The 24603-nt window shown below is 49.2% G+C and overlaps 2 protein-coding genes across 2 annotated transcripts in view; one reads left to right on the forward strand and one right to left on the reverse strand.

Moving 5' to 3' along the window:
- lrrk2 (leucine-rich repeat kinase 2) overlaps positions 1-572 on the reverse strand; it is a 143804-nt gene extending 143232 nt beyond the window's left edge. Inside the window, 1 exon segment of the mRNA XM_080505514.1 lies at positions 400-572. Within this exon segment, the coding sequence (XP_080361640.1) occupies positions 400-535 (136 nt within the window). The 5' untranslated portion in view covers positions 536-572.
- A 2372-nt stretch (positions 573-2944) lies between these two features.
- Positions 2945-24363, forward strand: LOC308136183 (proton myo-inositol cotransporter-like). Its single transcript, XM_080504423.1, has 11 exons — positions 2945-3033; positions 6769-7279; positions 10737-10896; positions 10972-11180; positions 11268-11376; positions 20653-20816; positions 21225-21330; positions 22126-22251; positions 22594-22712; positions 22900-23052; positions 23140-24363. The coding sequence occupies exons 2-11, from the start codon at positions 6805-6807 to the stop codon at positions 23355-23357; spliced, it is 1839 nt and encodes a 612-aa protein (XP_080360549.1). The 5' UTR covers positions 2945-3033; positions 6769-6804; the 3' UTR covers positions 23358-24363.
- Positions 24364-24603: the final 240 nt, after the last annotated feature.

Below are 24603 nucleotides of genomic sequence, written 5' to 3' on the forward strand. Positions count from 1 at the left end.
CCTGTCCCTGTCCCTGCTCCTGTCCCTGTCCCAGCCCCTGTCCCTCCTCCTACCCTGCTCCTGTCCCTGCTCCTCCTCCAGCCCCTGTCCCTGCTCCTGTCCCAGCCCCTGTCCCTGCTCCTCCTCCAGCCCCTGTCCCTCCTCCTGTCCCTGCTCCTGTCCCTGCTCCTCCTCCAGCCCCTGTCCCTGCTCCTCCTCCAGCCCCTGTCCCTCCTCCTGTCCCAGCTCCTCCTCCAGCCCCTGTCCCTCCTCCTGTCCCTGCTCCTGTCCCTGCTCCTCCTCCAGCCCCTGTCCCTCCTCCTGTCCCTCCTCCTGTCCCTGCTCCTCCTCCAGCCCCTGTCCCTGTCCCTGCTCCTGCCCCGGGCAGCAGAGGACCCCCCCGGCAGGTCTTCGTCCTACCATGGTCGGTGTGCGCCAGGAACAGCAGGTCCTGGAGGATCTGGACCAGGGTGCAGAGCTGGCGGTCCTCCCGGGGGGTCCCGAGGCGGACCAGGAGCCTCCGCAGCTTCTCCTCCAGCTCCTCTCGGTCCACCATGGTCTGGGTCCCGGCCTACATGTCCGCTGTCCCGGCCGGCGGGAGCCACTTCCTCTCCTGACACGTTCTGTTTGGGTTCCTGCCTTCCTCGGCCAGGTCATGTGACCGGGGGGGGGGGGGGGGGACATGGAACAGCCACCAGGAGGTGATACAAAAGCATAAAAAGGCGCACATAAGTCAAAAGTCTGAATGTACGGACGAGTATTAGGGCCTCTGAAGAAGAAACAATCGGAGGTTAAGAAAAACAAACATCTTCATGCACTTCAGAAAAAGTCGAAAATCAAAGTCGCGACTTTTTTTCACTGAGATTTTTTTTTTTTTTTTACAAAGTCCGTCCGTATTAATGACTTTTCTGACAGTTTCCCTTCATTGTCAAAGATCTAGAGATGAGTTTTTTTCACCACAGTTATAATTCAGCCTTCTGGCCATCATCCCTCGGGAGTTTTACACAAATGGGAAGTTTTCAACTCGGAAATAAAGGCTCTGGCTGAACTGAGCAGCAGCGGCGCCCCCTGCTGGACGCTCCAGGATCTGCACACGATCCACCAACCTCAAACAACACAAGCTCTCGTTGAAGCAGATTTTGTTGCAGACAAAGATTTTCCTGGTCTGAGAAACTCCACGTGAAAGATTTTCCATTTTCTGACCAAAAAAAACAAAAAAACATCACCATAAGTATGTTGATGAAAGAACTTCTCAACCAAACGGAGAGTTTATTGTGAAATAGTTTAATTTGGAGCAGATTAATAAAATGGGGGGAAATCTTATCATCTGACACTTAAGGTTTAGAAATGACAGTCTACGGATCTCAGTGAGGTCTATTTAACTCATGAATGCCTCAAATTAAAGTTGAAATGAGAGGGCTGTAGATTGTGTGGAGGCCATGAGGAAGATTAGGATCATTTATTTTTCAATGGTAATTTTGTTCATATGTTTTTGAAAGATGTGTGGAGTTGAATACAGCACAGGGAAATTGTCCTGTCCCCATTGACAGTGACAATTATTAGATTTGGTCTTTTTATTTTGAATAAATAAATATGTTTTCTTGTTAGTAATTTCATTTTTGTTGGGATTTTTTTTTTCATTCAAAAAAGTAATTTTTTTTAATCACCAAAACAAATATAATTTACTGAAAAAATGATGTAAGCTTATTTGCTGAAGCTTTGAAATTAGTGAAGAATGAGTCAGCGTGTAAATGGTCAGTATTGTAAAATGTTGTTTTAATCTAAATGTCTTCTATGTCCCCAATGTACATTTAATTTACATGACTTTGACATTTTTGAAATTTTTACTTCTATATTTTAACTTTTTTTGTTACAAATCAAAATAATTGTGGATGCTCTATCTGCACGTTTTTAGTTGCAACACGTTCGTGCAAAGACTATGTGCCTCTGCTAAATTCAGTTCTGAAGGAAGAAAAATATACAAACAAACTCTCATTATTAACACATTCAACATCAGGATTATTGTTATTGACATATAGGGTGTGCACCTGACTACCTTTCCCGTTTAGTAGCAGCAGTATGGTGATGAATGTCAGTGTTTGATTGAGGATTTACTGTGTGGATATGGCTCTTCTGTCATTCTCAAAGTGTTGGAGGAGGATTTTCATATGTCTTGAACAAACTGGAATAACTTGAATAATAAAACTTGAAGACGGTTTGCATAAAATCATCTCATCAACATTAGCTTCAATTTTGAAAATAAGTCAAAAATTAGTTCAGTAAGTTTTCAAGTGGTGTGATTTTCATTTTACATTTTGAACATGATTTGCAGCTGAGTATCAATGTATTATTTTATAATAATATGTATTTATTCTTATATGTCTCAGAGGTTGCCGGCCTAAGTTTGACTTTCGGATGTAAATACAACAACAAATCACTAAACACAACAACAAATTGAAAAACACAACAGCAAATGAAAAAACACAACAGCATTAACTTCAAAGGAAGAGCAGCAGACGAGCTCTCTGATTGGACGACGGAGCCTTTCAGCCTTTGAACCGGAAGTTATTCTGCCTGAAGCACGAATTTCAAAACATGGCAAAGTTTGTTGACTCCTCCACCAAGTCTTTCTCGCAGCTTGGAAAAAACCCTGTTCCTCCTTCCTTCCAGGTATTTTCTCCTCCAGACTAAACGCGCCACAAGCGAAATGACCTACTGTCCCGTCGTCCAATCAGACCATCTCCTGTTCCCTTTAACTCAATGTCTCTGTGTTTTTTCACTTGTGTTGTTTTTTTCCCAATTTGTTGTTGTGTTTGATGATTTGTTGTTGTGGTTAGCACTTCGGGGCCACCGTAAAATGCGGGTGTTTTTTAATGGAAGAAAGCTTGACCGTTTGTCCCGCATGTCTCTGCAGGCAACAGGTGACCGGAAGTGGGCGTGTCCCTCTGTGAGGAAGATCACGTGATCCAAGACTGACACTTCCTGGCTGCGCCTGAGCCGCGGACGTCAACACGACCACGGCGGTGCTTCTGATCCCAGCAGGGACACGCGAAAGTGAGTGACACCCTCCTCTGTTACCGACATGAATCACAAACGCAGCAGGTCGCCATTGTTTGGCTCGTTTAGATCCAGAAGACGTTCCGACAGGACGAGTTCCTCCAGTTAAAGGACTCTGACGGAGGGATGTTGACACAACGCGCATCCCGCTGCTGCTCCTGCCGTCACGTGAGCGCGCGCTTGACGTTTGCTGTGACTTTAGTAGAGTCTTTACGGTAAAATACAAGCGAGCTAACGGCCACAACACTGAAAGGAAACCCTTCAAAATAAAAGCCCGGAAAGCAGCGATAGAGGGACGGACGGATGGAGAGATTGATAGACGGAATGCAATATCAGTGTACGGACACAACAGTGAAAATAAACCCTTCAAAATAAAAGCCCGGAAAGCAGCGATAGAGGGACGGACGGATGGAGAGATTGATAGACGGAATGAAATACCAGTGTACGGACACGACAGTGAAAATTAACCCTTCAAAATAAAAGCCCGGAAAGCAGCGATGGAGAGACGGACGGATGGAGAGATTGATAGACAGAATGAAATATCAGTGTACGGACACAACAGTGAAAATAAACCCTTCAAAATAAAAGCCCGGAAAGCAGCGATGAGAGACGGACGGATGGAGAGATTGATAGACAGAATGAAATATCAGTGTACGGACACAACAGTGAAAATTAACCCTTCAAAATAAAAGCCTCTCGTCTGTTTTCAATTTGCCATGAAAAGAAGTCTTTACAGGATTATACCTAATTTCACTTTATTACAATACCAGACATGCTCCTTTGTTGCTACAAGCAATATTTAAAAAACATACGGTAGAGATTTAGAGCAAACTGATGTTAAACCTGGAGCAAATTACTGTTAGTAATTATTGCAACTAACTATTCTTTTAATAATCGATTAATCGGGCGATAATTTTTTTCGATGAATCGGTTAAAAAAATAAATAAAATTATAGGACCAGTTGATACTGAACGAGCCAAACATCAAATATGTTCAGATTATTTAAAAGCACATAACTGAACCAATACAAAGATGTATACAATATATCTACATATATAAGATAATTATTAAATAAGATTTAAAGTACTTCAGGGACCACATACGGTCCAGGTTCATCCTGAGTGACCAGACTGGTCAAATATTACTATAACAACCTTTAAATTTACACTTCAAGGTTTTTCTGTGTTGTGGTCACAGTGTCTGGAATGAAATTGTCTATATTTTTGCAAGATCAAACAGTTAGAACTGAAAATAATTACAATCTCAACATAAACTTAGTTTTGATGAAACATTTTAGTGCAAAATACAATGAAATGTCAAAAACAAAAACTTGTATAAACCCTATATAAGCTCCTTGCTTGGTGGGACCAGGTGGAGCCTCTTGGTGGGTGTTGGTCCACAGGTCTTATGTCCTCTGCTGTGAAGGGAAAGTCAAATATTCTTTCTCCTGACACCACAACGTCTCAAGATGATGATAATCAGTATTTGGCCGTTTTAGTGTCACTCAGCTTGAAATGTCCCAGGAAAACCTGTCCGTTGTCCTCGTCAGGCAGGTTGTCCTCGTCAGGCAGGTTGTCCTCGTCAGGCAGGTTGTCCTCGTCAGGCAGGTTGTCCTCATGGGGCAGCTTGTCCTCATCAGGCAGGTTGTCCTCATCAGGCAGGTTGTCCTCGTCAGGCAGGTTGTCCTCATGGGGCAGCTTGTCCTCATCAGGCAGGTTGTCCTCATGAGGCAGGTTGTCCTCGTCAGGCAGGTTGTCCTCGTCAGGCAGGTTGTCCTCGTCAGGCAGGTTGTCCTCCTCAGGCAGGTTGTCCTCCTCAGGCAGCTTGTCCTCATCAGGCAGGTTGTCCTCATCAGGCAGGTTGTCCTCATCAGGCAGGTTGTCCTCCTCAGGCAGGTTCTCCTCATGAGGCAGGTTGTCCTCGTCAGGCAGGTTGTCCTCATGAGGCAGGTTGTCCTCGTCAGGCAGGTTGTCCTCATCAGGCAGGTTGTCCTCGTCAGGCAGGTTGTCCTCATGAGGCAGGTTGTCCTCGTCAGGCAGGTTGTCCTCATCAGGCAGGTTGTCCTCCTCAGGCAGGTTGTCCTCATGAGGCAGGTTGTCCTCGTCAGGCAGGTTGTCCTCATCAGGCAGGTTGTCCTCGTCAGGCAGGTTGTCCTCATGAGGCAGGTTGTCCTCGTCAGGCAGGTTGTCCTCATCAGGCAGGTTGTCCTCCTCAGGCAGGTTGTCCTCATCAGGCAGGTTGTCCTCATCAGGTGTGTTAACAGTTAAATGTGTGCCGGTGCTCAGTGACGTGTGGTCCAGGACAGGGTGTCTCTCACAGGTTCTATTGTCCCGCCTCCACTCTGCCTCAGTCTCGCTCTGTTCACTTTATTTTAACTTTATTCCAGCTTTGACAAAACTCCAGGTGAAGTAAACGGCTCCGCAACATGGCGAGTGGCGCATAAATCGACTCAACGAATCAATGATGAAATTCGTTGCCAACACTGTTAATAATCGAATTTTATCGATTCGTTGTTGCAGCTTCAGGCTTTGGCTGCAGCAGCAGGGTTGATTTTAGTCTGGTGGACGTGTTTTAATTCTTCATCTCATCAGACAATAGCTGCTCCTTCAGTCATCAGTGATTGGTCAGACGCTGCAAACTCCGCCCCTTTCCCACGTGGTCTGGGTTGAACTAGAGAGGTGATGACCTGCTCCGTAGTGACGGTGGTCAGATCACATCTGGATCAACCAGGAAACAGATCCTGGACATGTTGATCACACTTGGTAGTGCAGGCCTCAGGTGTGCAGCCCACAGTTGTTTTCTTTTGATTGTGTGTCTCAAGGAGCCACGAGTCACTTCCATCTTCCTACAGGATCCTAGTGGGGGGGCCATCATTTTATCTTCATTCATCAAATTCTGTATTGGAGCTTTGCAATGTCATTGAGGGACAATATGACTTTTCTGTTTATACACTGGAATTATTTTATTTTAATTGAAATATTTGCACCAAGTTGCACTTTTATTTTATTTCAAACATTTGAATGGTGCAGCTGGTCTGTTGTGTTTACAAATACTGTTACAAGCTGTGAGCTTTACTTTTTAATAAAGCCAGATCAGTTACACTTGACTTCTGTGGTCACATATGATCCTTCTTTCTTTTAGACCCTAACCCTAACCTTTGGATGGATGGATGGATGGATGGATGGATGGATAGATAGATAGATAGATATTTACTTTATTCATCCCCGAAGGGAAATTGTTTTGTTGCAGCAATCTGGTACATACGAATATTATAAAATACAATAGAATAGAAGAAAGTAAAAAATTAAAAAATGTAAATATCTGGGTATAAGACATAAAGTAAAACACAGAACGGATCATGGGCACTTAGATAAAAGCAGGAGATAAAAGCAAGATAAAGAAATAGTAAGGTGCAGTGGCAGAGCCATTAGAAGTAGGCATTATATAATAATAATAACAATAATACAGATAATAACAATTTTAGGGACCAGAATAGTTGTTCAGTGAACGTGATGTTTTTAGACGTCAGCGTCAAGCAAATTACATCCACGTATTATTAACAAGTTTTAGAGTGACAAAAACAATCGACCGACCCTCAAGGCTGCAGCATCGTATCGGATGTTAAAAGTGTTATCAAGCTCCCTAGTTCACACTCCCGGGACGACACGTGTGTCCACGACGACCTCAGGAAGTAGTTTGAGTTCTGAGTGCAGCTTCTCTGTCCACCACCAGGCCACTATGACTGCAGCCTGACCTGGACGCCACCCAATGACCAGCAAGAGACTTCCAGAGGCTGAGGATGGAGAGCGGCGCCTCCTGGGACCCCCGTCCCCCCCGTCCCCCCCGTCCCTCCCGTCCCCCCCGTCCCCCCCGTCCCGGCCGTCCGGTGGGAGCCGCCCTGAGCCGGCCGCCCCCACGCCAGCCTTGGTGTACGTGCTGGCCTTCAGCTCCGCCCTGGGGGGGTTCCTGTTCGGCTACGACACGGGGGTGGTGTCCGGCGCCATGCTGCTCCTGAAGCGAGAGATGAGCCTGACCCCCCTGTGGCAGGAGCTGCTGGTGTCCAGCACCGTGGCGGCCGCCGCCCTGGCCTCGCTGGCCGGCGGCGCCCTGAACGGCCGGCTGGGCCGCAGGGCCAGCATCCTGCTGGCCAGCTTCACCTTCACCGTGGGGGGGCTCGTCCTGAGTCTGGCCCCCGGCCGCGGGGTCCTGCTGGTCGGGAGGATCGTGGTCGGGCTGGGCATCGGTGAGTTCTTGTCTGGGGGGCCGCGCCGCCTCCCACAACACTTTACAGGTCGTCAACCGCCGGGTAGATTAAGGCTTGTGGCTCTCCGGGGGGGTTTGTCAGGGGCGTGGCTCTCCGGGGGGGTTTGTCGGGGGCGTGGCTCTCCGGGGGGGTTTGTCGGGGCATGGCTCTTCGGGGGGGTTTGTCGGGGGCGTGGCTCTTCGGGGGGGTTTGTCGGGGGCGTGGCTCTCCGGGGGGGTTTGTCGGGGCGTGGCTCTCTGGGGGGGTTTGTCGGGGCGTGGCTCTCTGGGGGGGTTTGTCGGGGCGTGGCTCTCTGGGGGGGTTTGTTGGGCCGTGGCTCTCTGGGGGGGTTTGTCGGGGCGTGGCTCTCCGGGGGGTTTGTCGGGGCGTGGCTCTCTGGGGGGGTTTGTCGGGGCGTGGCTCTCCGGGGGGGTTTGTCGGGGCGTGGCTCTCTGGGGGGGGGTTTGTCGGGGCGTGGCTCTCCGGGGGGGCTTGTCGGGGCGTGGCTCTCCGGGGGGGTTTGTCGGGGCGTGGCTCTCCGGGGGGGTTTGTCGGGGCGTGGCTCTCTGGGGGGGTTTGTTGGGGCGTGGCTCTCCGGGGGGGTTTGTCGGGGCGTGGCTCTCCGGGGGGGTTTGTCGGGGCCTCCCTGGGTCCGGGGGGGTCGCTGGGTACCGGAGTGGCAGCGTCCGGCCCTGGTGGCCTCGTGCCCCCACAACAGTTCCATTCACATCCAGAGGACAAACCACACACACACACACACACACACTTCCACTCCTCATTGATGAGATTTGCTGCTGATTTTTCTTATTTTCTGCTATTCTGTCAATTATCAAAATCATGTTGTTGTTGTTTTTGTTTGTTTGTTTTTGTTCTTTGTTTTATGTCCTTTTGTTTTTGTCTTTGTTATCATTGTTGTGATTATTTTGTTTTTTTGCTCTGTTGTTGCTCAGGCTGGTTTCATCTCATGGCAGTTGGAAAATATTTAGATCACTGTGATTAATGTATTATTAAAAAGAAAAAAAAGTATGTAGCACTAACAAGGGTATTGTAAGTATCTCCTCACCAAGTCTATCTCTCTTTCCTCTCCTCTCCTCTCCTCTCCTCTCTTATCCTCTCCTCTCCTCTTATCCTCTCCTCTCCTCTCCTCTTATCCTCTCCTCTCCTCTTATCCTCTCCTCTCCTCTTATCCTCTCCTCTCCTCTCCTCTCCTCTTATCCTCTCCTCTCCTCTTATCCTCTCCTCTCCTCTCTTATCCTCTCCTCTCCTCTCTTATCCTCTCCTCTCCTCTTATCCTCTCCTCTCCTCTCCTCTTATCCTCTCCTCTCCTCTTATCCTCTCCTCTCCTCTTATCCTCTCCTCTCCTCTTATCCTCTCCTCTCCTCTCTTATCCTCTCCTCTCCTCCTATCCTCTCCTCTCCTCTTATCCTATCCTCTCCTCTCCTCTCCTCTCCTCTTATCCTCTCCTCTCCTCTCTTATCCTCTCCTCTCCTCTTATCCTCTCCTCTCCTCTTATCCTCTCCTCTCCTCTCCTCTCCTCTCCTCTTATCCTCTCCTCTCCTCTTATCCTATCCTCTCCTCTCCTCTTATCCTCTCCTCTCCTCTTATCCTCTCCTCTCCTCTCCTCTCCTCTTATCCTCTCCTCTCCTCTTATCCTCTCCTCTCCTCTTATCCTCTCCTCTCCTCTTATCCTCTCCTCTCCTCTCCTCTCCTCTTATCCTCTCCTCTCCTCTTATCCTCTCCTCTCCTCTTATCCTCTCCTCTCCTCTTATCCTCTCCTCTCCTCTCCTCTTATCCTCTCCTCTTATCCTCTCCTCTCCTCTCTTATCCTCTCCTCTCTTATCCTCTCCTCTCCTCTTATCCTCTCCTCTCCTCTTATCCTCTCCTCTCCTCTTATCCTCTCCTCTCCTCTTATCCTCTCCTCTCCTCTTATCCTCTCCTCTCCTCTTATCCTCTCCTCTCCTCTTATCCTCTCCTCTCCTCTTATCCTCTCCTCTTCTCTTATCCTCTCCTCTCCTCTTATCCTCTCCTCTTATCCTCTCCTCTCCTCTTATCCTCTCCTCTTATCCTCTCCTCTCTTATCCTCTCCTCTCCTCTTATCCTCTCCTCTCCTCTCCTCTCCTCTCCTCTCCTCTCCTCTCCTCTCCTCTCCTCTCCTCTCCTCTCCTCTCCTCTCCTCTCCTCTCCTCTCCTCTCCTCCACCTCTGACTCTGGTTTCTACAAAGTTTCTCCCTGTTAGAGAGTTTTCCTTTCCACAGTCACAAACAAACCTGCTGCTCATGTGGATGTTGGGCTTTTCTATTTTCTCTATAAATGCACATTGGAATGACTGTAATGTATTTAAAAATGTCGTTTTTTAATTAAAAAAAAGATTCAGGGCTTGTGAATATGTGAATATAGTGGAACAAACTTCATACCTGGCACGCTTCCTCACAGCAGGTGGTCCCTTATTTTTGCACAATCGAGCTCTTTATCGTTTTCATATTGTAACATACAGTTTAGGCCTCAGCTATAAAAGATGCTTCCACACAAAACAGGTCCTGAAAGATGCATACGCCGCTTCCTACGCAAACTTTGTGATTTAATGAAACAAACGCTTTGCAGGAGAATGTGGGCAATGTATTTTAAATGGGGCTCCTGATCGACGGGCATTAAAAGCTGTTATCTTGCTCATTTAAGTGTGAGTTCTAGTGAACCTGTTGGTCTTCATAGAACGTTTCTGCTCTTACACTTGTAGTTTTGCACTAAAGTCTGTTTAACAGTTTTTAATTGGTTCCTAACAAAACATAAAGAGAGTTTATTAAAAATAATTCATAAATTCATCCTCCTATTCTGATTAATTAAAAAATTTTAATGGAAAAAAAAAGCATGCCAAAGAAAAAAGCCTCACCTGATTCCCGGATGGTTCTTGTTGCTGGACTCTTTGCAAAGCATGTAACATGTCTTCTTTCTCTTGGTTGGTCCATCTGTGGGTCCTCACACCTTTACTGGTCCAGTCCTCTGGTCCAGCTTTGGTGGTTCTGTGTGAATTGTAGCAGCATCTTGTGATTCCTGGCTGACTGCAGTGTGATTTCTACTGCTGCTGTAGAAGGCCGTCATTTTTCAGCTTCGCCCTTTTGGAAATGTTCACAAAGTCTCTCCTGCGGTGTTCAAACCTGCATGGCTGTGTGTGAAAAGTCCATCAGGAGTCTGACCAACAACCATGAAGGTTCCATGTTTCCTGCTCAGTCGGGCGTTCCATCTTCATCACGCCTCCATGCAGGAACACGGGGCTGCTGACATGAGGCTGTAGCACAGGCGGCAGTAGATGAGGAGTTGAACCGGTGTTCCTGATGAGGTGCTCACATCGTATGTTGTCTGACTTCTGAAAGGGAACAGCGTGGTGTGCTGGTCCGTCTGCAGGCTGGCGTTGTGTGACTGCGTGAAGACGGTGGACGTGAAGGTTTGTTCTTCTCATCAGGCGTGGCGTCCATGACGGTCCCTGTGTACATCGCGGAGGTTTCCCCCCCCCACCTCCGAGGCCAGCTCGTCACCGTCAACTCCCTGTTCATCACCGGGGGCCAGTTCGTGGCCAGCGTGGTCGACGGGGCTTTCAGCTATCTGAAGCGTGACGGGTGGAGGTACGCCCCGGTGACCGACGACACGACTTCTGAAGCCGCTGCCCCAACCTCCCGCCTCCATGTGTCTGCTCTCAGGTACATGCTGGGTCTGTCCGTCGTCCCCGCCGCTCTGCAGTTCTTCAGCTTCCTCTTCCTGCCAGAGAGCCCCCGCTGGCTCCTCCAGAGGGGCCGGGGCCCCGAGGCCCGCCGGGTCCTGAGCAGGATCAGAGGAGGCCGGGACATTAAACAGGAGTACGACAGCATCCAGGCCAACGTGGAGGAGGAGAAGGAGGTGGCGGGCGCAGGTAAAGGACTTCACTCTATTAAAAACAGCCGTCACTCGTGAATCCTTGCTGCACTGAGAGGAATTGTCTCCGTTTGTGTTTGTTCAGGGGGCCTGGTTGTTTTACGAATCCTCCGCCATGGTCCCACTCGCAAAGCTCTGATTGTGGGTTGTGGCCTGCAGATGTTTCAGCAGCTGTCTGGGATCAACACCGTCATGTGAGTGGCCTCTGAACACAGAGGAGACGCTGTCGGCCCAGTTTGACCTGCAGTCAGCTGGACAGTAGAAATTAGACGTGCAGATCAGGGCTTCTGCTGCCGATTGGCCGTCACTTTTCAATTTCGTTCTGATGAGTGCTGCTGGCTAGAGGGTTTGGGGGAAAGAACGATCAAACCACCTTACTTTAGGCAAAATTATGTTTTTACTTTTTCAAGTGAACCAATGCAAAAGAACGACTAAAAAACATAACTAAATAGTGCAAAAAAATCTAATAAATAAAAACGAAATTAAAGGCAATATATCCCAGCACTGCCTAAATCAAATAATGTCAAAGAAAAAAAAAAACACTTAATGTTTACCTTTGTTATAATTTACACAAGAAACCTCTAAATACATCAATCCAGTTAAACTCAGCGTTGCTCCGTCAACCAGCGGTGAAACGACTGACCTTCTTTAAGGAGACGTCGGGTGTGATGGAGCTCTGGTGGGGCTACGTCAGTACACTGTGTGGAGCTCTGGCGGGGCTACGTCAGTACACTGTGTGGAGCTCTGGTAGGGCTACGTCAGTACACTGTGTGGAGCTCTGGTAGGGCTACGTCAGTACACTGTGTGGAGCTCTGGCGGGGCTACGTCAGTACACTGTGTGGGGCTCTGGCGGGGCTACGTCAGTACACTGTGTGGGGCTCTGGCGGGGCTACGTCAGTACACTGTGTGGAGCTCTGGTGGGGCTACGTCAGTACACTGTGTGGAGCTCTGGTGGGGCTACGTCAGTACACTGTGTGGGGCTCTGGTGGGGCTACGTCAGTACACTGTGTGGGGCTCTGGAGGGGCTACGTCAGTACACTGTGTGGGGCTCTGGCGGGGCTACGTCAGTACACTGTGTGGGGCTCTGGCGGGGCTACGTCAGTACACTGTGTGGAGCTCTGGTGGGGCTACGTCAGTACACTGTGTGGAGCTCTGGTGGGGCTACGTCAGTACACTGTGTGGGGCTCTGGCGGGGCTACGTCAGTACACTGTGTGGAGCTCTGGTGGGGCTACGTCAGTACACTGTGTGGGGCTCTGGCGGGGCTACGTCAGTACACTGTGTGGAGCTCTGGTGGGGCTACGTCAGTACACTGTGTGGGGCTCTGGCGGGGCTACGTCAGTACACTGTGTGGAGCTCTGGTAGGGCTACGTCAGTACACTGTGTGGAGCTCTGGTGGGGCTACGTCAGTACACTGTGTGGAGCTCTGGTGGGGCTACGTCAGTACACTGTGTGGAGCTCTGGTGGGGCTACGTCAGTATACTGTGTGGAGCTCTGGTGGGGCTACGTCAGTACACTGTGTGGAGCTACGTCAGTGTAAGGTTTACGTCCCAGTAGCACGTAGCAGAAGAGAGTAGAGAGTCGGTGGAACCCTGGTCCTCCACCACTGAGAGGTTCTCAGCTTGTTCCATGAATCCACTGATGTTCCTGGTGATTGGCTGAATCTTCTGACCGTCACTCATGAGGACGTGTGTCCCGTGTCTTAACTTAGCCCTCTTAACTTAGCCCTCTTAACTTAGCCCTCTTAACTTAGCCCTCTTAACTTAGCCCTCTTAACTTAGCCCTCTTAACTTAGCCCTCTTAACTTCGCTCTCTTAACTTAGCTCTCTTAACTTAGCTCTCTTAACTTAGCTCTCTTAACTTAGCTCTCTTAACTTGACTCTCTTTACTTGACTCTCTTAACTTAGCTCTCTTAACTTAGCCCTCTTAACTTCGCTCTCTTAACTTAGCCCTCTTAACTTCGCTCTCTTAACTTCGCTCTCTTAACTTAGCCCTCTTAACTTCGCTCTCTTAACTTAGCCCTCTTAACTTAGCCCTCTTAACTTCGCTCTCTTAACTTCGCTCTCTTAACTTCGCTCTCTTAACTTCGCTCTCTTAACTTAGCCCTCTTAACTTAGCTCTCTTAACTTAGCCCTCTTAACTTAGCCCTCTTAACTTCGCTCTCTTAACTTAGCCCTCTTAACTTCGCTCTCTTAACTTAGCTCTCTTAACTTAGCCCTCTTAACTTCGCTCTCTTAACTTAGCCCTCTTAACTTAGCCCTCTTAACTTCGCTCTCTTAACTTCGCTCTCTTAACTTCGCTCTCTTAACTTCGCTCTCTTAACTTCGCTCTCTTAACTTAGCCCTCTTAACTTAGCTCTCTTAACTTAGCCCTCTTAACTTAGCCCTCTTAACTTCGCTCTCTTAACTTAGCCCTCTTAACTTCGCTCTCTTAACTTAGCTCTCTTAACTTAGCCCTCTTAACTTAGCTCTCTTAACTTAGCCCTCTTAACTTCGCTCTCTTAACTTAGCCCTCTTAACTTAGCCCTCTTAACTTCGCTCTCTTAACTTAGCCCTCTTAACTTAGCCCTCTTAACTTCGCTCTCTTAACTTAGCCCTCTTAACTTAGCCCTCTTAACTTAGCCCTCTTAACTTAGCCCTCTTAACTTAGCCCTCTTAACTTCGCTCTCTTAACTTCGCTCTCTTAACTTCGCTCTCTTAACTTCGCTCTCTTAACTTAGCCCTCTTAACTTCGCTCTCTTAACTTCGCTCTCTTAACTTCGCTCTCTTAACTTAGCCCTCTTAACTTAGCCCTCTTAACTTAGCTCTCTTAACTTCGCTCTCTTAACTTAGCCCTCTTAACTTAGCTCTCTTAACTTAGCTCTCTTAACTTAGCCCTCTTAACTTAGCCCTCTTAACTTCGCTCTCTTAACTTCGCTCTCTTAACTTAGCCCTCTTAACTTAGCCCTCTTAACTTAGCCCTCTTAACTTCGCTCTCTTAACTTAGCCCTCTTAACTTAGCCCTCTTAACTTAGCTCTCTTAACTTAGCCCTCTTAACTTAGCTCTCTTGACTTAGCCCTCTTTACTTAGCGCTCTTAACTTAGCTCTCTTAACTTAGCCCTCTTAACTTGAGACACACTGAGATACAGTGTGTGTAAACATCCCACAGCGTTCAGCTTTAGTCCTGTTGGAAGAGGCGAACAGCCTCAGTTTGTCTCTGGGCTTGTCGTCTGTTTGAGCCTTTTGTTTACAAACACAAACGCCTGATCCAGGCTGTCAAACCTGCGTGGCTGGTCGCTCCACATGGTGACGTGTGGAGCAGCCGCATACCGCAGACACAATTTGGCGTCAGCACACCATCAAAGTGCCTTCTTCACTTTGATGGACGCCGCCCTACACTTGGCCACGGCCGTGGTGAAATGTGGGAAGATGTGCAGCTTAATCCTGATTTGAACCTGAGTCACCCTGATGACCTTCAGACGTGGCGGCTCATTAGTGTGAATGCATGGCTCTTGAGATTCAAATCTTTATTATTATTATTCTGTTTATTCTGTACGTTTTTCGAATCGCTTAAACTCCATCCATCCATCCATCCATTGGCTACCGCTTTATCCGGGGCCGGGTCGCGGAGGCAGCAGTCCAAGCAGAGTTGCCCAGACTTCCCTCGCCCCAGACACTTCCTCCAGCTCCTCCGGTGGCACCCCAAGGCGTTCCCAGGCCAGCCGAGAGACATAGTCTCTCCAGCGTGTCCTGGGTCTGGGACATGCCCGGAACACCTCCCTAGGGAGGCGTCCGGGGGGCATCCGAAATAGATGCCCGAGCCACCTCAGCTGGCTCCTCTCGATGTGGAGGAGCAGCGGCTCTACTCCGAGCTCCTCCCTGGTGACTGAGCTCCTCACCCTATCTCTAAGGGTACGCCCAGCCACCCTACGGAGGAAGCTCATTTCAGCCGCTTGTATCCGGGATCTCGTTCTTTCGGTCATGACCCACAGTTCATGACCATAGGTGAGGGTAGGAACGAAGATCGACCGGTAAATCGAGAGCTTCGCTTTTTGGCTCAGCTCCTTCTCACCACGACGGACCGGTACAACGTCCGCATAACTGCAGACGCTGCACCGATCCGCCTGTCGATCTCACGCTCCATCTTTCCCCCACTCGTGAACAAGACCCCAAGATACTTAAACTCCTCCACTTGGGACAAGGGCACTCCACCGACCTGGAGGGGGCAAGCCACCTTTTTCCGGTCGAGAACCATGGCCTCGGATTTAGAGGTGCTGATCTTCATCCCAGCTGCTTCACACTCGGCTGCGAACCGTGTCAGTGCACGCTGAAGGTCCAGGCTTGATGGGGCCAACAGAACCACATCATCCGCAAATAGCAGAGATGAGATTCTGTGGTCCCCAAACCGGACCCCCTCCGGCCCCCGGCTGTGCCTAGAAATTCTGTCCATATATATGATGAACAGAACCGGTGATAAAGGACACCCCTGCCGGAGGCCAACGTGCACAGGGAACAGGTCCGACTTACTGCCGGCAATGCGAACCAGACTCCTGCTCCGGGAATACAAGGACAGAACAGCCCTCAACAAGGGACCCCGGACTCCGTACTCCCGGAGCACCCCCCACAGGACATCTCGGGGGACGCGGTCGAACACCTTCTCCAGATCCACAAAACACATGTGGACTGGTTGGGCGAACTCCCACGAACCCTCAAGCACCTGGTGGAGGGTATAGAGCTGGTCCAGTGTTCCACGACCAGGACGAAAACCGCATTGTTCCTCTTGGATCCGAGGTTCGACTAACGGCCGGACCCTCCTCTCCAGTACCCTGGAATAGACTTTCCCGGGGAGGCTGAGGAGTGTGATCCCTCTGTAGTTGGAACACACCCTCCGATCCCCCTTCTTAAAGAGAGGGACCACCACCCCGGTCTGCCAGTCCAGAGGTACTGTCCCCGCCCGCCACGCGATGTTGCAGAGACGAGTCAGCCACGACAGTCCCTGCACATCCAGAGACTTAAGGAACTCTGGGCGAATCTCATCCACTCCCGGTGCCTTGCCACCGAGGAGCTTCACAACAACCTCGGTGACTTCAGCTTGGGAAATGGACGAGTCCACCTCTGAGAACCCAGTCTCTGCTTCCTCAATGGAAGACGTGGTGGCGGGATTGAGGAGGTCCTCGAAGTATTCCTTCCACCGCCCGACAATATCCCCAGTTGAGGTCAACAGCTCCCCACTTCCACTGTAAACAGTGTTGGTGGAGAACTGCTTCCCCCGCCTGAGGCGCCGGACGGTTTGCCAGAATTTCCTCGAGGCCGACCGAAAGTCCTCCTCCATGGCCTCTCCGAACTCCTCCCAGACCCGAGTTTTTGCCTCCACCACAGCCCGGGCTGCAGCTCGCTTGGCCTGCCGGTACCTGTCGATTGCCTCGGGAGTCCTATGAGCTAACAGTGCCCGGTAGGACTCCTTCTTCAGCTTGACGGCATCCCTTACTTCCGGTGTCCACCACCGGGTTCGGGGATTGCCGCCACGACAGGCGCCAGAGACCCTGCGGCCACAGCTCCGAGCAGCAGCTTCGACAATGGAAGTGGAGAACATGGTCCACTCGGACTCAATGTCTCCAACCTCCCTCGGAATCTGTGAGAAGCTCTCCCGGAGGTGGGAGTTGAAGGCTGCGCGGACGGAGGGCTCGGCCAGATGTTCCCAGCAGACCCTCACAACACGTTTGGGCCTGCCGTGTCTATCCGGCCTCCTCCCAGTCCAGCGCATCCAACTCACCACCAGGTGGTGATCAGTTGACAGCTCTGCCCCTCTCTTTACCCGAGTGTCCAAGACACACGGCCGGAGATCAGATGACACGACCACAAAGTCTATCATTGACCTCCGGCCTAGGGTGTCCTGGTGCCATGTGCACTTATGGACACCCCTATGCTCGAACATGGTGTTCGTTATCGTCAATCTGTGACTAGCACAGAAGTCCAATAACAGAACACCACTCGGGTTCAGATCGGGGAGGCCGTTCCTCCCAATCACCCCCTTCCAAGTCTCGCTGTCATTGCCCACGTGGGCGTTGAAGTCCCCCAGGAGAACAATGGAGTCCCCAGTTGGGGCACTATCCAGCACCCCTCCCAGGGACTCCAAGAAGGTTGGGTACTCTGAACTGCTGTTCGGTGCATAGGCCGAGACAACAGTCAGAGACCTGTCCCCTACTTGTAGGCGTAGGGACGCAACCCTCTCGTTCACCGGGGTGAACTCCAACACATGGCGGCTGAGCTGTGGGGCAATAAGCAAGCCCACTCCAGCCCGCCGCCTTACACCGCGGGCAACTCCAGAGAAGTGGAGTATCCAGCCCCTGTGGAGGAGCTGGGTTCCAGAGTCCAAGCTGTGAGTGGAGGTGAGCCCGACTATATCTAGACGGTATCTCTCAACCTCCCTCACAAGCTCGGGCTCCTTCCCCCCCAGCGAGGTCACATTCCATGTCCCAAAAGCCAGAGTCCGTGTCCGGGGATCAGGTCGTCGAGGCCCCTGCCGTCGACTGCCACTCAATCCACACTGCACCCGACCCCTACGGCAGCCTCTGTGGGTGGTGGGTCCACAGGAGGGTGAGGAGGAGGGGCCCGCGTCGTCCCTTCGGGCTGAGCCCGGCCGAGTCCCGCGGGCAAGAACGCGGCCACCAGGCGCTCGCGTGCGAGCCTCCACCCCGGGCCTGGCTCCAGGGTGTGGCCCCGGCTGCGCCAAACCGGGCGACGTCTCCGTGCTCCTCGTGTGTGTATCCATAGGGGTGGTTTGAACTGCTTTTAGTCTGACCCGTCGCCTCAGACCTGTTTGCCTTGGGAGACCCTACTGGGGGGGCAAGCCCCCCGGCAACATAGCTCCGAGGGTCATTCGGGTGCTCAAACTCCCCCACCACGATAAGGTTGCAGTTCAAGGGGGAGCTTAAACTCTGGCAATCTTAACCCGTTCGTAATCATTCAAATATCAAATCGTGCAACTTTTTATCAAATCGTGCAACTTTTTTGGCACTTTCCGGCTAAGTTCTAGCTTTTTCAAATCTCGTCAACTTTTTGAAATATTTCAACTTTTGTGCAACTTTTTTCCAATGTATGGATGGAGAAATTTTTTAACTCGCTATAACTTCTTCAAATCTTTACCGATTTCAACCATTCAACTTTGTTTCAACGTTTTGAAACTTGTGCAACTTTTTGAAACTTTTTCAACTTGTTGACACTTTTTCAACTTTTTCAACTTTTTGAAACTTTTTAAAAAAAAAATCCACTTTTTCAACTGTTTGACACGTTTTCAACTGTTTGACACTTTTTCAACTGTTTGATACTTTTTTAACTTTTTTAACTGTTTCAACTTTTTGAAACTTTTTCTACTTTTTGAAAATGTTTCTACTTTTTGAAACTTTTTCTACTTTTTGAAACTTTTTGACACTTTTTTCAACTGTTTGACACTTTTTCAACTCTTAACTTTTTGAAACTGTTTCAACTTTTTGAAACTTGTTCAACTTTTTGAAACTTTTTCAACTGGTTGAAACTTTTTCAACATTTCAAAAAGTTGCACAATTTTCAAAAAGTTGCATACGTTTGAAATATCACTCCAGACTAGTGACGGGCCGCCAGGACAAAGCATTACAGTCTACCTGCCGCAGGTAGCATTTCAAAAAGTTGCACAAGTTTCAACTCTCACTCCAGACCAGAGACGGGCCGGCAGGACAAAGCATTACAGTTTACCTGCCGCAGTTAGCATTACAGTTTGCCAGCAGCATTCACACTATCATGCATTTGCCGCGGGAAATGCAGATCATCTAGTTCTCCTTTGGTTTAGCGCACAATGTGCGATGACCCTCCTCCAGCCCGGGCTTAGACTTGAGCCCCAATAGATCTTGTAGAAGCTGAGCTATAGACTGTCGGACGGGGCCCCTCGGACCGTGGCAGTGAGCGCAGCAACGTTAGCTTGTAGGCCCGTTAGCTACTCATTGTGTTCGTTAGCTGAGTGCTCCAGGTCCGAGATCGTCTCGCTTTGTACCTTTTCCACGCGTGGACTCGAGGCGGTTGTCACTTTGCTCTTCACAGTCTCCGATATTATAAGCTCGAATTCTGGGACAGTTTTGGCCCATAGATCATCCATCATGTCCTTTATACAGCGTAGCATACGCTCATTAGCATCTAGCTTCTCCGCGGCAAGACTTTGACGGTTCCTTTTTCAGCCAACAGCTCAACATTTATCTTGGTTTAGCCACCAGAAAGTGCAGTAAAGCAGAGTGAGCTCGACACGAGACAAGAATGAATGTTGGACAAAAGTGAAAAGTTAATAAATGTAAATAATCGGCACATTCCCAGGTAGCTACCGCAAAACACGTCGGACGTCGTCCATGCTCACTGGCCATAAAGGCCATGTAACGCTGATTCAACAACATGTTGTCTGAACAATCACGACAAGTTACACCAGGGGTGTCAAACTCATTTCAGTTGAGGGGCCACATCAACCTGATCTGACCGCCGAACAAGTCAAACAGAACATATTAAACTGCAGATATGGACAAATGTCAAAGTCTTTCCTTCTTTTGATCCTTTTGTAACTGCAAGAATTTGCCAGTCTATTCTGAAATATACATATTAAAGGAAATCAGATATTATTATATTTGCAAAAAAAAAAAAACCCAATCAACTGTGTCTGCATATTGTATTTTTATTCAGGATTAAAGCAAGTTGTCATCATCCGGAAATTTTTTTTGAGTTTACGTGTCTAAAGTATCTCTTCACATAAATTAGACTCGTTGTTTTATTGTGAAAGGTGTTGCGTCTGAGACCCCTGATTTACACAATCCAACACTGATTTGGAGTCAGTGGGTCACATGACCTGGGAGCTATTGAGCAAAATGACTGTATTTTTCTTAAAAATTTTAATATTTTCCCAAAAGGCCATTTAACGCTAAATAAACGAGGTGTGTCTCAACAATCATAAGTAGTTATATGATCCAACACTGATTTGGAGTCACTTGGTCACATGACCAAGGATTGATTGAGCAAAATTACTTTATTTTTGTAAAAAATTCTGTATTTTTCATTCATTTGAATTTTTCATTAAAATGTATAGGAATGTGAGAGCAGACAGGTCTGGATTCAGGAGTTGTCTGAGGAGGCGGGAGATGCAGGTCTTTAGTTTTAATCTTTGATTTTAACATCAGCTTCTCTTTTTATTTCTGGAGCGTGCTGGAGCCCCGGGTCAGCTCGGGGTCACCCCGGGTCAGCTCGGGGTCAGCTCAGGGTCCACACATTGATGTTGGTGGGGGGAAAAAGGCACAAAAACCTACAACGAACCACATTTGCACATATTTTCTTTGTTGTGTGAAAAGGAATGAATAAATGTTAAATGTAATAAATATAAAGGAACTATGTCCCCTCTGATGTTGCTGGAAAGTGTCCTGCACATACCTGTGTGAGGCGTCAACGTGTTTGACGGAGCACCATGATGAAAGCCTCTCTCCTGCAGGTACTACAGCGCCACCATCCTGCAGATGGCCGGCGTTCGGAGCGACAGACAGGCCATCTGGCTGTCGGCGGTCACGTCTGCCACCAACTTCACGTTCACCTTGGTGGGAGTGTGTCTCGTGGAGAGGGTGGGCCGCAGGAAGCTGACCCTGGGAAGCCTTATAGGTCAGTCTTTTCATCGTTTCACTGGTGTTCACATCAATGGGAGGAAATCTTCAGGTTTTGTTTCGTGGTCGCTGTTGTCATCACATGACCGCAAGTGAGAATAATACAAAGTGATGATTGAACAGTTCACTCACATTGATTGGGATGGATAGCAAAAGTACATTCTGGTGTAAAAATCATAAATCCAGCCCCCCCCCAAATACTGTTACTTTCAGATTGAAAATGGATTCTCTGTGAATTCCAGGGAGTGATTTTAGGTTTGAAGGAATCTGCTCGGCTGTATTAATCTTCTCTTAATGGTGAGATGAGAATTCACTAGCTCAGGTAATGGGGATAGTTTTGATTGTTTATCAGATGACCGGGAACCTTCTTGGTGATCCAATGAGTTCTTGTCTCTCCGTCACACAGGAACTGGTTTGAGCCTCTCATTATTGGCTGTCGGCTTCTTGCTGTCGGCTCTGAGCTCTCCACCCGTCAGCCTCCACCCACAAAACTCCACCTGCAGCCTGTATGAGTAAGTATCATTTCTCCACACACCTGATGACCTGGACACAATTAAGGACAAACATACTTTCTTCAGTTTTGTTCCTGACATGTGTATTTGTGTGAAATGACTAAATGCTAAATGTCAGCTCAACGTCCGTGTTCCAGGATATTGACGTGGCTCTCGTACGATGTTAAAGGTGATCAGGTGTCCAAAGGACGCTGCTCGAGCTTTCAAAGGCTTTTTGTCATCTGAACTGTAATCTTGTATTCAACGGGTCAAACTTTAGCATCCAGGAAGGAATTTATTACAAATATATCAAAGTCGCAAGAAAACACCCAGAATGGATGTTTGTTGTGTTTGAAGAGTTGAAATCCCCCTTTTTTTTTCTATCTTCTTACACTGCAGATAGTTTGTGGCGCACACTCTGCTAACACCACAACACAAACCAACTTCTGCACCATTGATCGAGTTGTGTAATTTTATTTTATGAAGAAAGAAATTGAAGCCACATTCAAGCCAAGTTAAAACACCTGCACATCCCGTTGAAACACCGTTTTTTCCCCCAATATAGATTTGTGGAAGCACCTCCAGCTGAAGAATAGTTTTTCTACAGCTGCCCTCATGTGTCTATGCGAGTATTTCTGCCTCTACAGTTGGGTGTTGTGGTTCTGCTACAGTCATCAGGAACTGGATGTGTTTGTACAGCGGATGGACGTTCAGAACTGTCACCAGATCGTCCAGAGAACTCCACTCACACACAAACTGAAAGCCTTGTTTTGTTAATGCTTCAGTCTACTGATGGCTGTTATGTGTGTATTCCAGGTCCTGTGAGTCCTGCATTCTGGATCCTGACTGTGGATTTTGTTACCGAGAAAACGCATCACGAGTGTTGGACTCGTCCTGTGTTCCTGTTGACGACGCGTCCAGTGGTCGGCCAGCAGGCGGCAGGTCTGACAGTCCTTCAGTATTTACTGTTTGTTTTATCATTCTCAACCACCCAGTCTGCAGCTAGTTACAATTATTCAGTCAGTCTTGCTCTGCCGGTTCTGTCGAGGTGTACGATGTTCAACCAGAGTGAAGATGGATTATTGGATCAGTAACGGCTGACAATGAATGATGTCAAAGTCAAGCATGGATGCGAACACGTTTACATGCAAACACTAAATTGAATGAGGCTCTCCTCACATTTCTATTATCCCGAGCAAAAGGACCTCTTATTCTTTATCGCTGAACTAAAACGTGATGAAAGTTGCTGACCAGCAGTCTGTGCTCCTCTGGGTTCTGCTCCAGCTGCTCCAATCAGAGCGAGGCCGCTGGCGGGCCTCTTTGGGCTTCTAACTACTGTCCCACCTCGTACTCCTGGGTGGTCCTCCTGGGCCTGATGCTGTACCTGGCCTTCTTCGCTCCAGGTAGGATTGACTCACGATGATTCATTCAGAAAGAAATACTTTGTTCATCGGAGAAGGAAAGGAGTAGGAGCCGTTCCTGTGTCGTGGTCAGACCTTCAGGATGTGGGATCCAGACCTGCTGAGAGATTTTGTGTTGTCATGGTTCTCCACTGACGTGGTGATATTACCTTTCTAATGTGTATTGAAGGGATGGGCACCACACCCTGGACCGTGAACGCTGAGATCTACCCCCTGTGGGCACGTAGCACCGGGAACGCCTGCTCCGCCGGGGTCAACTGGATCTGTAACGTGGTCGTGTCTCTGACCTTCCTCCACCTGGCACAGTCCCTCACATACTACGGTACGACTCCAGCGGGAAGTGCCTGCTACTTCAAACCACACCATCACACAAAGGTTCCCAGCTGACCGCAGTGCGTTGCTCTTCCAGGGGTGTTCTTCATGTACGCGGGGCTGGTGGCCGTGGCCCTGCTCTTCGTCCTGGGCTGCCTCCCAGAGACCGGAGGCCTTCAGCTGGAGGAGGTGGAGGACCTGTTCTCCGGGCCGCTCTGCTCCTGTTCACACTCGCCTCCCAGGGTCGTTCAGTACAGCCGGATCAACGGCGGCAGCCACGAGCCCTCCGACCTGCAGGACTCAGACTCAGAGTAGTGGCTCTGTCGTTCTTCTCTCAGGAACATGGACACGAGAAGAACATGATGGTTTTACAGGAAGTATCTGAGCGAGCTCTGATGTCCTCCGATCACACCAAGACCAAGTAAAGGCTTTTTGAAGGTTTCAAAATACATTTGTTTTTGTCTGTGGAGTTCAGATCCATATTTAAGACAGTCTGCAGTTTCTCTTGGTGGAGGTTCTCATTCAATATTTTGTCAGCGGTTAACTTCAAGTTTCTGTATTGTTTTACGTCTCAGACTACCGAGAAGACCGTAGCGTGTAAGTTGAAGAAGCCTTGTGCCGACATGTTGTATCACACATTAATAATGCTTCTTTTTCATCTTTAAATTCCCCCTATCGCACACAATGGCCTTCATCCATTCCCCACGTTCTCAACTACTTGTTGACAGGTTGTAGGTGTACAGCTTGTATAACAGTGTAAATGTACTGCCCTCAACATAACGACAATACACAGTCATTCATATCTAAGCTGCTGGCAACAAACAGAGAATACTTCCCAAAATGAAAACGTCCAAATTGGGCCAAAAGTGTGACTGTTGTGTGGCCGTCAGTTCAACCTGCTTCTCCAACGAGACCAAGTCCATCGACCACGTCAGCCTGTTCTGGAACTGGCAGGACTTCCATTCATTCAGTCTCACTGGACCAGACTGCTCGGCGCCAACATGCGTCCTGTCCTCATGATAGCACTCCAACAGCAGCATGACGAGAACCACCAAGGACAAACTGAGACTCAGCCTCCACCCTTCCTCCACCCTTCCTTTCTACCATGTTCCCTTGCTCCAGATCAACCAGGGAACCAGAAGGACCTCTCTACCCCACTCACCTGGGAACCCCCCCCCCCAGCCTTCCAGGCCCCCCTGCCTTCCAGGAACCCCCCCACTGCCTTCCAGGAACCCCCCCAGCCTTCCAGGACCCAAGAACCCCCCCTGCCTTCCAGGAACCCCCCCACCTTCCAGGACCCAGCAACCCCCCATGCCTTCCAGGACCCAAGAATCCCCCCTGCCTTCCATGACCCAGGAACCCCCCCCAGCCTTCCAGGACCCAAGAACCCCCCCCCCCTGCCTTCCATGACCCAGGAACCCCCCCCCCCAGCCTTCCAGGACCCAAGAACCCCCCCCCCCCGCCTTCCATGACCCAGGAACCCCCCCCCCTACCTTCCAGGACCCAGGAACCCCCCCTGCCTTCCAGGACCCAGGAACCCCCCCTGTCTTCCATGACCCAG

Source organism: Blennius ocellaris (assembly GCF_963422515.1).
Source record: "Blennius ocellaris genome assembly, chromosome: 11".
In the NCBI taxonomy this organism is placed as follows: Eukaryota; Metazoa; Chordata; class Actinopteri; order Blenniiformes; family Blenniidae; genus Blennius; species Blennius ocellaris.

What these genes read in the sequence shown, in the direction of transcription:
- LOC308136183 (XM_080504423.1), top strand. Translation starts at nt 6,805, where the DNA reads ATGACCAGCAAGAGACTTCCAGAGGCTGAGGATGGAGAGCGGCGCCTC. An exon ending in TCTGGGATCAACACCGTCAT is followed by an intron (nt 11,377 to 20,652) that starts GTGAGTGGCCTC and finishes TCTCTCCTGCAG; the next exon opens with GTACTACAGCGCCACCATCC. An exon ending in GGTCGGCCAGCAGGCGGCAG is followed by an intron (nt 22,252 to 22,593) that starts GTCTGACAGTCC and finishes GTTCTGCTCCAG; the next exon opens with CTGCTCCAATCAGAGCGAGG.